Here is a 14167-nt window from a genome sequence, read left to right as displayed (position 1 = left end):
TTTATGTCGGAAGTGGTAGCAGAGCTGTACGTTTTAATTAGTTTCAAAAATCTCTCAGTCAGAACATGGTATGTCATGTTTAGGTGGAAACTAGCGAGCTAACGTCCTTCTAACTTCTAACTTTAATAACTTCTGTTTTCATGGATGCCTGGATGTTAAACTTAATTGTTACACCTGGTAAAACAGCAACGCTGATGATTTTATTAAAGATTAAAGGATTTAGACCGTTTTTAACTCTCAGTGATCGTTTGATTTTGGGACCGGAAGTAGACGGAGTTTTGGACCCAGATTACTCCGCAAAGCTCCTCACTAAGGCAGCCGTAATGCTCTGACAATCCATCAAGCAGTGCGGCTTACCAAAGTTGTACTAAAACATTTTTTAACAGATTTCTGCACGCCCAAATCGGTTCGAGGTCAGTAAGCACAACCAGAATTCATACAAAAGGTACACTCTCAATTTTTGAGAAAATTAAAGGATTTTAAGTGTGCCTTGTAGTGTGGAAAATACGTTATACAGAAGAAAAGAATATACCGCGATATATATCGTTACCGCGCATGCTTCGAATTATATCGCGATATGAATTTTAGACCATATCGCCCAGCCCTAACATAAAGTCTATTCCAGGAATACCGTCAGAATGAAAGTATTTGGTTATAATCAAAGTACTGGACAGTTGAAATGTTTGATGTGTGAACCATGCAGCCTTGTGAAAAGTTTCATGGCATAAAATTGTTTAGTTTTAATAGGTAATTCTGGACCAAAGTGGTGGACTGACAGAATGAGTTTCCATCAAAATCTGAACCACTCAAAGGGTACTCAGAGAACACCTGCAGACTATTAACCTTTTTCTAAACATTAGGAAAAATGACTATCTTGCATCTTTGTAAAGAGCTTGACCTTACTGAATCAGTTTTATGTTCTTCTGAGACACTCTTATTTATCTGCTCATTCACTAAATTGCACAGTAGCTGCGTAGATTGGGGTGATAATTAAGTGTGATTATGTTGCTTTCTTTAACCCATTAAGACCGGATGTAGCACGAGTGCAGAAGGCACCTCGAGTCTTAATGAGGCAGAATGAAAGCACCGTTTGCAAGTTTTAAATAACATGTTTCTTGTCCATTCAGCATAAAAACCTTAATAATGTGAACATTAAAGTTGTAAACAGGGCTTTCACAATGAAGGATCCCTTAGACAACTGGAAAAGAAAAGAAAAGCACCTGATGGATTTATTTTAAAATGTTAAACTCCAGGTGTTTGAGTCATCTTTTTTATTTGTATTTATTTATTTTTTGGTGCATGCTACCTTACTTCCTTCACTGAGAAAGGCCATAGGATGTGATTGAAAGTCTAGAAGGCTCTAGAAATGAAATAAAACTTGTCTTTCTATGTGCATAGATGAGGTCAGTAGCACAGTTATATTGAGTTCTTTAAGTTCTAAATTTGGCTATGCTAAAGGATGATGGAGACAGATTAAGATCTTATTAAGGGGTAAGTGTTACAGAGTACAATCTGTGCTGCTGTTTTATAAAAAGTGCTGCAAAGGCATTTTCTGCAATAAGTCTTCATTGATATGCTATAAGAGTTGAAAGTGACAGCTCTGCATATGGCCTGGGTAATAGACCCAATATAGGCCTTGTAAAATATTGCAAAATGTGAATATGTACTTGATCAGTTGATGAGGTAATATGAAATATAAGGAAAGTAAAACGCTCATTTATTTTACACCCCAATTTGTCAAAAACATTGATCAACATCTGGCTATGACACAGTGAAAGGAGATGAACAGTGTTTACATTTTCTGCATTAGCCACTGTGTTAGCTAAAGGTTTGCTATTATGTTTTCCTTCATTTTCTATCATAGATATGCTGTTATAATGGTGGAACGTATTATTTAACATGACCAAAGTTACAGACAATGAGTTGAGTGTATGCACAAGTAAATCAAACGACCCAAAAACTTCAGACTGCCCCAACCAATCAGTTTAAGGTTTTTCTACTCTTGTATGTAAGCCAGCAGTCCCACCCACCTACTCTTTAAACGTTCTGCTTGCAGAGTTAAACCAATCAGAAAACTTAACTTAAGCTGACAACTCAGGTGCTGTCCCAAGGCTCAGTTTAAGATATTTAAAGACAAGTTTGAACCGTTGGAACCAGATATTTTCAGTCCCATTGCTGCAGGTGTACAAAATTTAAGCGGCAGACTCTGCCTTTGCAAACATTTGTGACAGAATGGGTAGTGTTAAAGAACACTAAGAATAAAGATCCCCTTTGGCTTAAAGTAATATTTAAACAAAGTATGCTTTAAACAGATGATGTGTAGTAAGCCTTAGAGATGCTTGTCTTCTTATAGAGCTGTTTCTCCTCCAGTTTTCTTAGTAAGTGTTGCTGCTGGAAGTTGCTTTGTATTTAGTTTTCAAAAACATAAAAGTCTTCTCACACCATCTCGAGGCAGTTTAGCCTCAAAATATGGCTGACCCGGGTAAACACTCTATCAGTCTCTGAGAATGGTAGAAAAACATACTCTTACTGCGTTCCACTGCGGGATTTTTTTTTTCAGAGCGCCGAGCCGAGGGTATATAGCGCATACATTTCACACTTTGAATACTAAATTGAGAGCACTTAAATAAAATGACAGAGAGCAAATGTAGTGCACCGTACAATAAATAGTGCGCAATTTCAAACACAGTCATTCAAAAAATGTGATTTGTCCAAGTAGTCACCACGGAAACTACCTTTTGCTGCTGCACCACAATAACAGCCGCACTTCTTCTCTTTAAGATCCCGCAGATCAGCTACGCGTCAACGGCCCCGGAGCTGAGTGATGACAGACGCTATGACTTTTTCTCTCGGGTGGTTCCGCCAGACTCGTTCCAGGCCCAGGCCATGGTGGACATTATCCTAGCGCTGAACTGGACTTACGTCTCCACCATCGCCTCGGAGGGCAGCTATGGAGAGAAGGGAGTGGAGGCTTTCACACAACTCTCCAAAGAAGCAGGTAAAGAAAGGTGACCCGTCCACAAAGTTAAGTTCTAATTATTTTCTGAAATGTGTATTTACAATTTTTAAAACGCACTTGCACTTGCACCCACCCAGAAGATGATTAGTTTTGCCTTTCCAATTCATTATAAAATCTGTTTTGGGTGGATGAATTATTGATCTGTTTGGCAACTTCTGCTTTCTCTCCCCAGCCAGTTGTGGAGTGTTACTAGAAATGTAGACAGAGAAACATCTTGTAGAGAAGATGCCGCGTCACAGTAATGAGGAAAGCCCGAACACATCTTACTCTTATTTAAATGCAATCATTGAGTATTTTGCTGAAGCAGAAAGGGTATTGTTTGAAAATACATGTCTAACATGTTCACTTTATCCAAAGAGGAGAAAAGAGAATAGTCCGGAAACTGGTCATTTGGGAGAGTTTTGTTTTATATTCTGCCATTGTGGGTTTTTTCTTTTTTTGTTGTTTGTTTTTTACCACTGGAAGTGAGATTGCACGAGTCTGAGCAAAGTTGGTCTCTTTGAGTAGTCAGCTCGAATCGCTCTGGTCTGTATGTAGCAGAGAGGTTTAAGATATTTAGTCTGCTTAGTAAATGGAGTCGAGCTTCTTGAACGTTTTTAGGCTGTTCTCACAAAAGCCATATAATTACAAAGAAAATTAATGGTCGATAAAGTTCCCTATTAGAAACAGCTTTGTTTGTTTTGTTCTGATTGTTTAAAGCCACTGTGATCCTTTTGCTGGGTAAACAGGTGATTATGTTTAGACTTGTGTCCAGAGAGGTTAGGATCTTACAGCAGAGCTTTGCATTCACACAGGTGAGGTGGTTTCTGGCTGTAACTGGGCTGAAAATTGTGCACACGCGTGACTCACCAGCTTTTTCCACATTGCTGCTGTTGTTGGCACATAGCGGTCTGTGTGAAACAGCGGTCGTTACTGTCGCCAGGAGATGCTCAGTTGGTATACAGTACAACGGGTCAACTAGCTTTATCAAAAAATTGAGTTTATTGTGCTGCGCTTTACAGGGTCTGCAGAGATTTTCTGCAGTTGCTACTGCAGTTTGTGTGTGAAATTAGGACAAGGGTACATTACTCCACATTTTCAATGCCCTGTGTATTCAAACAAACATACTGAATGATTGCAGAAAGATCTTAATGCACAAGAGGTAACAACAGCTGGGCTTTTTGTAGCTTCTCTGCCTTTTTCTCCTTTGTGCAAAGAAGATGGATGTCACCCAGGTCTGGGAAAAATTACCCTTCATCCATGATAGGACACAGCCATGCCACAGAAGTACTTTGCTGCTTCTCACCTCTATAGATCCCAGTCCATTTCCTGTAATTTTGAAGGGAGTGATCTCTGTCTCTTCTTCTAATAGACTAATGCGCAGAAACCTCTAAAATGAGCGAAGCTAATGATGTCCCACAGGCACCGATCAGAAGTCCAGCATGCATGAATATTTTATCTGTGTGCATTCATGTCCAGTGTGATCACTCATTAAAACTTTAAGAAGCTGTTTGTGCCTGAGTAATATGCATCGACAGATAGACGGGGCGGAGGCAGAAGTAAGAGAGAGAAAGTAGCCTGAATAGGAACAAATAGGGAAAAGACCTGATTTATCCTAAACAGTATCCTGAGATAAACACAGCTTCTTCCCACTAGTTTTCTCATTTCTTACTGATGTCTCCTATATTCTTATGCAAAGAGCAGTAAACACTGTGATATTATTATGACTCTCTAACAGCTACATAAGGGCTATGGAATTATAAGCCATTGTTGTTCAGTCACACTGTTGCAACTGAGCTCCAGTCGCTTTGCACTATTTTGTATTCATACACAAATGGGAATTATTCCCTATGACGGAAAGCTTCCAGTACCCAAGGCATCTTATCTTTAATAAACACATTAATTATGTAATAGCGTGAATGTACAGTCACAGAATTCATTCAGGGGCACCGGTTCTGCACCAGAACTAACCGCAAAGGTATTGAATTAAATAAGAATTATTCTAAATGGCTGACTATATTTCCTAAATAATCACCGGGTTCTTTATTTACCTCAACTTCAGGACGTAACAGGCTTTTGTTAGAGGCAGGCCTTAGTTTGTAATATCCTCCATTTCATCTCTATAAGTAATCATGATTAGGTACTAAGCCTCGTTCCAATCTTCTCCCACTTGCCCTGTTAAAGTTACTGCATTACACTCTTAATACTGTGGCGAGCAGTGACACAGTCTTAAATTAAATCAACAGGATTGCCTGAGTTTATCTGTTAAACTTTTTATTTTACTTTAACAACAAGTAGAGCATCACTCTGATGCACAGATCCATAAACAATGGGCTGCCATCTTTTTTTTTTTTTAGAGCTAAAAGTGTTTGTTTTTGGATGGTTAGAAAGCTGTATTTAAGGATGCATTGAACAGATACCTAGCATATAAAAAAAACTACAATGCTTTAATTTTAACTTAACAATAAAATTAACAAAATACTACAGCACAGGCATCGTCAGTGGTCTTTTGGTACAATTAGCCACACAGCAAACAAGATTAGTCAGATAATTGTATTAAAAGTGTTCCAGACAACAGAGCTGAGCTGATGAGCAGCAGACAGCTAGCAGCTATAGCCGCCTGTTTCCCATCTGCCTGTCACTCAAAGCGGAAACGTCTCTAATAATGCATAACTTTGGGCTCTCATAAAATTTACTCTGGTGAGTTATTAAAAATGTACCCCCCGTACAGTTTTCATGAACAGGAAAATTAGCAGTGCCGACTAAAAGCATTTTTTGTAACAGGCTGTCATGTGCACGTGGGAGTCTTTGGGGGCTGACTTGCATTTGGATCCAGCCTCAAGTGGCTATTTGAGGAACTATAGTCTCTGGCACTTCTGGGTTGGCTTCGCCTTTTAAGCCTGGAGGATCCCGCTTGCCCTCAACACATCAATGTGTGTCAAAACGAGGATGGTGATCAATCCAGCTACCAAATGCACTCGTGCTCTGCTAATTTCACACGGTGTTTAATGATGCACAGCATGAGCACATGAACTGTAAATATAATAGAAGAAAAAAAACTAACAATAGCAGAATATGCATAACATTGTAACTTCCATGGAAAACCTTCATATTGCAAACCTGGATCCTCCCTGACACACTCCCTGAGGACACTGAAACGTAACACTTCCTGCAATTGTTTAATTTCTTAGCAGCCTTGTTGCAAAACATTTTCAGGCAGAGGGGATTGTTTCATTTCCTGGCCTGTATTAAGGGGCTATATTTATTTGTTTCTGTGATCCACCCCCCCCCCACCCCCCCCACCCCCCGGCCTTGATCGGAGATAACAAGTGGGTTTTATTTGAAGAAATACAGTTAGTTTTTTTTTTGTTTTTAAGAGCTGCACAACAACAACAACAACAACAGCATTGCTGGGTGGATATTGTTTCAGCATCCGTGCAAGTTGATCTGCGAGGCCTTGAGAAATTTCTTTGTGGCTGCCGTGTTTGGTTGCATTGAAATGTCAGATGCATTAGTAGGATTCTCGCTTCACCACTTCAAGGAGAACTATCTAGCGAACTAATGCAATATGGCTGCCCATTACCCCAAGCTGAGACTAGAGTGATGGCCAGCCTGTATTGATCTCTTCAATTTTTTCCTCTCCGTCTTTTTTTTTGTTTCTTTTTTTTTTTGTTCTACTTTCTCTCTCCTCTGCAGGCACTATCTTATTGTGCACCTTCATCCTGGCTTCAGGTGAAGTTGGCAGAGATAACTGTAGTTTGTACTTTCCTGTCTGTCTGGAGTCAAGCCAGAGCGATGGGTTTTAGTTTTCCCATTTGATAAAACGACTTGGATTTCAGGAAAACCTCCCACAAAGTATCACTGTGGAATTGATCGCAGTAAGTTGCCAGCACAATGAGTTTTACACCTAGTCTGAGTTGCGAGGGAGGAGAAATTGGCCTGTTAAGGACAGGACTCATATTTAGCAATAGCAGGAGACCGGGGATGAAACCGGTCATAAAATAGACCACAGTACTTTCGCAGGACTCTCTGACTTTGCCAAGTCCCAGACCCGCAGTGAAAAGGCACGCTGGATTAAGAAGGACACAAAGATGTAGCACGTGAATGTCAGCTGTTTGTCAGTCCATAGTGATTTACTCCCAAGTGTTCAGCCAGAGAGACTGGGGGGAAGAGGGCCTTCCTTTTGACTATCGAGGTGATAAATATAATTGCAGCATTATAGATCCCCTGGGGGTTCAGGTTTGGAGGGTGTTGAGTAGTCACGCGGGGGGTCGAATCCATCAAGAGCCTCTAATTTAAAGGGATTTATATTTCACCAAGCAAAATGGCAATGCTGGATTCCTCACCCTGCCGTGCATTTCCAGAACCGAGGGCAGTGAGGATGAATAATTGAAGCAGTTAATGCAGTGCATGACCTATGGCACTCAAACAGATAAGCGCAGAACTTCCAAGGGCCTGATGAATTTAGCCATCATTATCATTAAGCTGACTTTAACATATTAATCATAGTTGGAGCAGAGGGTACAGGTTCATGGTGTATATAGTCTTATTATGCTGTCGTTGGATCATAGGTAAACGAATAAGTGAATAAGGTAAAGCTTTCAATGTCACAAACCAATTCACCTCGCTTTGACTTCAAGAAATTTCGAGTCTTTTGATATATTTTTGAAAAATCCACTTCCTGTCCTCACTCACCGACTGTAAACGACAGCTTAAAAGACCCCCATCTCTATCTCTAGTCCTCTTTCTTGAATTGACTTCAATTAGTTGTAATAAGACACTTTCTTCTCTCAGAACTTGACATTTATCTGTCTCACATCACACAGACACACGCTCTCCTCTTGCTTAAATCTTCTCTTTGAGTCGAGGACTCTTTCAAGTCCACACGGCTTCCTGTGACAGGTGAAAACAGCCTGACCCAACGCACAGTACTGTGGAACCACCGATACAACACTTGCTGTTTCATCGCGCCTGCCTTCCAAACTAACTGACTGACCATCTCACTAACTGACAGATGAGGGTTTCTGCAGCCATTCAATAATTTAGCCACTGTTGCACCAGCCTGCAGCCTTTAGGGTGGTTTCAAGCCTGCAGCACATTCACTTCTGGTGCTCTTTATTTCTGAAAATGGGATCTGCTCCAAATGCTTCTTTATCTTAATCAGTGGCTCCTGTGGTATCTGTCTGTATAATTGACTGTTGTGACCTATAGTACATTGCTGTTGAAGACTGTTAAACCATCATGACTCTTTACACAAGCCCCCAGGTTTCTTTTTTCTTTATTTTTATAATGGAGATAATGGATTTTCAGCAGATGTATGTTCTGTTTTCTTTTGTTTTTTCCCCCTCCCTGCAGTCACTATATGTATCCATGTACCTGCAGCCACACTGCAACTGGGAACTAAGAGCTGCAGCTAATATGAATTTAACCAAATCAGTCACAGCACAGAGCTAGAGCTTCCTGAGGAGAAAAAAAGGAAAGAAAGATAACAAATACAGTGTCATACTGTAGATTCAGGCTGAAATGATCTGAAATCTCTCTGCTGAAACAAAGCTTTAAATGCCGTTCCTTTGAGACCAACAGCGCTGGCTAGTCTGCACAAATGACATCAAGCACGTTTCACTTTAACAGGATACAACAAACCCTTAAGCAACAACCAGTACATTGGCAGTGTCTCCATGTTTAAGTTTAGTCCATGCAGGGAGGATAACAGCAGCTATCCCAGAGGTCCTTTGGCAGATACTCGATTATTTCTTATATCAAGAAAAAAAATCCACAATTTTTTGCTTGCTGATACTAGAAAAATGGAGAGTAAAGAGGAGGTTTAGCTGTTGTCATTTTCTTATCTTCTGCCGTCAGAAATTGCCACAGTAAACCTTGACTGGAGACGTGTGATCTCCCAGCGAAAAGCTGTTTATATTAAAGTAATGAGGCTGAAGAGAGTGGCAATTAAGAGATTCCTTCCACCTCTCTAACTATGCAGAGAAACTCAAACTAAAAGGTTATTCGGACTATTAAAATGCTTGAGTGGGAATAATTTTAATTGTTTCGGTAGACGTTTGCTGTTCACCGGGGGACAAAAGCTGCTTCAGTCTAGGGCCACAGTGGTTAAGATGTTCTCTGGCACAGGCGATCATATTATCTGTTTATCCAAAGTGCTTAAGAGGTTATCTTATCCTCCACACCTGTAATTACCACACCAGAGTAGGCCAAAAATCTTATTTATTTATTTTTAAAGCTATAGTTTTGCTTCTCTACTCAATAACTGGCTGATGAATAACAGAAAGCAATATCTAGTCATGTGCTAAAAGGCAGTTCTGATGATATACTGTGCCAAATAAAGTATTTAGCAACTGCTGTATTTAGTTAGTCTCTAAAGCAATCAGCGCCCTCCATCCAGTACAAACTCATTAGTGATGACCCGTCGGAGAGTGATTTATTGTCTGTATTAATATGCTCTCTGTTTGTTATTGCCAGCTGTGCTATCTGATTGGTTCAGGTTCCAGTAAGAGTTGTTTGATAATGACTTTAAATGAAAATTCAATGACAAGCTGCTGGATTTTCCCAAATCCATAATATAAAATCTGTAGCTTTATGTCCCTGTTGGTGTGGATTATTGGATTTGTTATAGCTGATATGTTTATAATTCCCTCACTCTGAGACTGATGCTCGGTTAGAAGGCGCAGTGTGAGCTTCATATTGCATACTATTGTGGTTTGCAGATTATAGTGAAATGTTACTGTGGGCACAGTAAGAATATACATAATCTAGACTGTGTAGCACGCATGACAGCTTCATTAAAATCAGCAGAGTCTTCAGCTCTGTTTTCATAGATTTTCATAGAGGATAAGAAAACAAAGCAAATATTTTGACCTTGGGCTTTTTCTGTGTGTTTGTGCGCATACATCTCTGTGTAAGAGCGGGTGAATGGGTGAGATCATCCCAGAGGCCTTATCATTTCTTACTTCTCTCCCATTAAAAAGGTGGAATCTGCATCGCCCAGTCTGTAAAAATTCCACACAACCCCAAGCTGGAAGATTACGACAAAACCATCCAACAACTGCTGGAAACGCAGCACTCGCGGGCAGTCATCATCTTTGCCAGCGAAGAAGACATACGGTGAGCAGCGCCGCACATTCTGGCTTCACCCATGTCTGTTCAGGCATGCTGATGATTTGCCATGTCGAGGTCTTTAATCTCTAAGTAGCAGCTCCCGAAGAAAGGCTAGAGGCACAGATTTACCATGTGCACGGGCTGTGTCTGCAACACAAACATACCTGTAACAACACAAACACAAGCATGCCTCTGAGGAGAAGTGGGAATACAGATCACAACAAAGCAACAGAGATATTGTTTCATTTACAATGCCCCATGGGTAGTACGTAAAGAAACACAGAATCAAACATTTACTGTGGTAACTGCAAATTCAGCTCGAACGACTAAAAAGTGGATGTGAAAGTGAAGGAAAAAGGAAAACAGACAGGAAAAATGTCTGTTTTCTTTAAGTAACAGATAAACACGTACCCACAAAACAGCTGTCGTCTCAGGTTTAATGAGATAAACCGGAGAACTGTGCATGAGATGGCTGTAATGTCCAAACAGCTTCTTAAAGCTGGCTGACGCTCTGTGTAATAGATATTAGATTGCACCAGCCTTTTTTGCTTTCTCCTAATAAACATGAATGTTCTTGCAGGGGAGTTCTCAATGCCACCAAGAGAGCCAATCAGGTGGGCCATTTCCTGTGGATTGGATCTGACAGTTGGGGGTCCAAAAGCAGCCCGATCAACCAGTTTGAGGATGTAGCAGTGGGAGCAATCACTATACTGCCGAAACGCTCGTCCATTAAAGGTGGGAACACAGATATTCACATTACAGTCTTCACCGCATCTTCGCTCATTAAGGGTGTCGTCCCCCCCCCCCCCCCCCCCCCGCTTGATTAATTTGTTCATCAGTTCAAAGTCAACAATGCTAAAAACAAGAAAGTACGATATCAATCTAAATACTGTGAATACAATGCTGTCATTGTTACCTGTTGAGTTTATGACGCATAAATTTGCCAACAGTTGCTCATTTACACAGCAAGCCAATATAAGAAAACAATGGTGTTCACAGGAAGCCTTTATTTTTGGTTATCAAGTAAATTTCAATTCATTCATTAGTTTAGGATTGGAATAAGTACTTTCAGCTTCACCCTTTTTAAAGTGCTCACCAGGAGACGGTGGATTCATGCATTTGATTTTAATTCAATTCTTTATTCAATTCAATTCAATTCTTTATTTATTTGTCACATGTAGTTATAGCTGGTACAACATACAGTGAAATGTTTTTTCCGGCTAAAAAATACTCCCCCCGACTGTGAGAAACATACTAGAAAAACTTTTACCTAAACTAAGAGAAAAAAAAAACAGGAGTAAGAATCATATATAAAAATGTAAAAGTGTATAATATCCTGTATAATATATATAAAAAAGTGTAACAGGTGTAACAGCCATGTGTTTGTGCTTATAAGTATATCCATAATCGTGCAAAGTATTGCACTGTAATGATTTGAAAAACTATAAAAATATACATATTTAAACACTTAATCCTCAAATTTTTCAGTTTTATAATAAAAGGATGGATCCATTCTGAAATCTATAAACAAAGACATTTATGTGAGTAAACCACAAACAGAACTCATCATCCTAGCTTCTCAAAAATGACAATAATCAGTCTTCATTTATCAGAACATTTAGAAAAGAAACTAGCAAACAAACTCTGCAGCCAGATGGTAGATACATTAGGTCTCGAGTAGTTCAAATAGGTTTTCCAAATTGGTCTGCTTTTGAATGTGATATGTTTGTGAGATATTCTAATGACACTCTATGCCAACCTTTAATACTTGGTTCTTTCTCACTAATCTACTTCAGTAAGAGGTTCTTCCTTTCAGAATAATACAGTACAATCCTCTCTTTCTCATTGGGATGAATCTACCAGGGAGACCTAAAATAATAGACTTTGGTCCATCTCCATTTTCAGCCCAGTATATATTCTGTCTGATAATACATTAGAATGGTGTTTTTGCAGCTTATGACATGACCAAAGGCCAATTTCTCTCTTGCATTTCAGGCACATTGGTGAAAAATTGGGGAGGAAATTATGTCTACAGTTGGGAGATATATGCATTCTGTATAACATATTGAACTGTATATATATATATATTCTCATTCACTATCATTGATTGTGACAGAAAGAGCCCCTTTCCCATTTATCCATAAGGTCTTGGAAAACTAAAGGTGGCGCAGCCTGCACATTTATCCTTGTAGCTGTTTGAAGCAATAGCTTCACAACAGGGCGTATTTCAGGATTTCCAGTTAAGGTTGTGCTGTGCAATATGTAATGTGTTATTTGTTGATGGTGAAAGAAATCCTTTCTGAGGTTCCCATTTTACAGGGGTTTACACTAGCTTGTCACCCTCCCCCCAGTTTGTGTCTGTTCTCAGTCTTGAATCTGGGATCTTTTACATGTGAGGCAAACATGTTGACTGCTATATTACGGAGTAAATGATTATGGTTTGGCAGATTAAAAATATGCATTAGTTACTGACTGAAACATTCTGAAACACATACAGCACTTAACACATTTATTGGACCCCCTGTCATAAAAACAAGAAAACACAAATATTTTAGAACTCTGTCAAAAACACTAAAAATTCTATTATTATATATTTGGCAAAAAATAAAGCCAAATTTGAGCCGGCACACTGGACTTCTCTGAGACATCAGAAATTAATCAAGCATAACATTCAAAACTAATTTTTCTATTCAGGAATGGAAGTAAATAACTGTAATTTGGCAACCTAATCAAAACATAATGTGATTTACAAATTTTTTTTACAGAGTTTTTGTTAAACAGGAAATTTGAAAATGAATGGATAACAACAATAATTATATTTCAGCTTTAAAAATATAATTTTGATTAAAGAGCTTGCACATGCTGCAAGATTAACCATCACAGAAACATGAAAAAATGATTTTGGTAATTACCAGTACTGTTAATTTAGGACAACTGTGGTGTAAATCTTACATTTAATGGTGGTCCAAAATTTTTTTTTATTGTTTTAGCACAGTGTATTATACATATTCATATAACATATACATATTCTTTGTGCCATTTAACCAGGTCGTACATTTTTCCCCACTTTCCTGTCTCGTCTTTGCTGTTCTGTCACATAAACGTGAAACCTTATTAAGTTCAGATGGTGCATATTGCCTTTTTCTAGGGTCATGGCTCTAACCAAAGGTTGGTTCAGTGTTCAATCACTAGTTGCTAACGGCTGCACGAGTACTCCCGGGTGCCTCACGGGTAGTGTATTGTTGTTTTTAATGAAAATGAATTCATCTTCAAAGGCAAAAGTCAATATTGAAAATGATAAAACCCAAGTAATGAGCTGAAAAGATCTTAAAATGCTCCAGAATCATAGTTCTTTGTTGTTTCATCAAAGTGAACGATCGCTTTTACGTTTAACCGTCGTGTCATCCAGCAGATTGGACTGCAGTGAAAAAAGTATGCTGTAGAAATCCTGTAACATCATTAAACATATACTGATCAAAAATCTGCAATCTTCAAAGACTATTAAGAACAAGGACATATTTTTATTTACTTTCTTTCTACCCACTTCACCTCCCTCTGCATCATGTATTTCTGCTTCAGCAAACAATTTCCTACATCTCTCTGAATGACTTTTGACATCCTGCAGAGAACCAGCGTGTCCTTGTTCCCATCTTTGGCTGTGGATTGCACAAGACCAAACTAAAGTCAGTTAGAATAAAATGACTTATTTTTTCTTTTCTCAAACACAGAAATAAGTGACTGTAAACTTTTTCATCTCTGGAAGTCATCACAGGTATTAAAATTATTACAGAAGCACTGCCTCGTTATCAAAAGCGACGCTTAATGGTGGTTTTGAGAAAAACCTTAATAGTACACAAATTTTTTTTTTGGACTATTTTAACATTTTATATCATTAATGTCTAAATGAAATGTCATTAACGACTCTGTTATTCTTTAAAACTGCAGTTTGAAGAAGTCTGCCCTGAAGAAAATGGAAGCGAACAAGGGAATTATATAGCTTCATTTGCCAGGACATGCAAAATTTACCACAGAAATATTCACAGCATGTGCCATCTA

At 38.9% G+C, this 14167-nt stretch overlaps 1 protein-coding gene across 1 annotated transcript in view; it reads left to right on the top strand.

Annotated features, from left to right (window-relative positions):
- LOC146684822 (metabotropic glutamate receptor 7-like) overlaps window positions 1-14167 on the top strand; it is a 72964-nt gene that overhangs the window by 25275 nt on the left and 33522 nt on the right. The window contains exons 3-5 of the mRNA XM_085442781.1: window positions 2782-2998; window positions 9982-10117; window positions 10692-10846. Of these exons, the coding sequence (XP_085298907.1) occupies window positions 2782-2998; window positions 9982-10117; window positions 10692-10846 (508 nt within the window). The remainder of the gene's footprint in view (window positions 1-2781; window positions 2999-9981; window positions 10118-10691; window positions 10847-14167) is intronic.

This window comes from Copadichromis virginalis, linkage group LG20 (genome assembly GCF_057382275.1).
Source record: "Copadichromis virginalis isolate Kocher_CV1m ecotype Utaka linkage group LG20, C_Virginalis_male_GT1.1, whole genome shotgun sequence".
Lineage (NCBI taxonomy): Eukaryota > Metazoa > Chordata > Actinopteri > Cichliformes > Cichlidae > Copadichromis > Copadichromis virginalis.
Note: the sequence above shows the minus strand (reverse complement) of the source record. Positions and strands in the feature narration are given on the sequence as shown.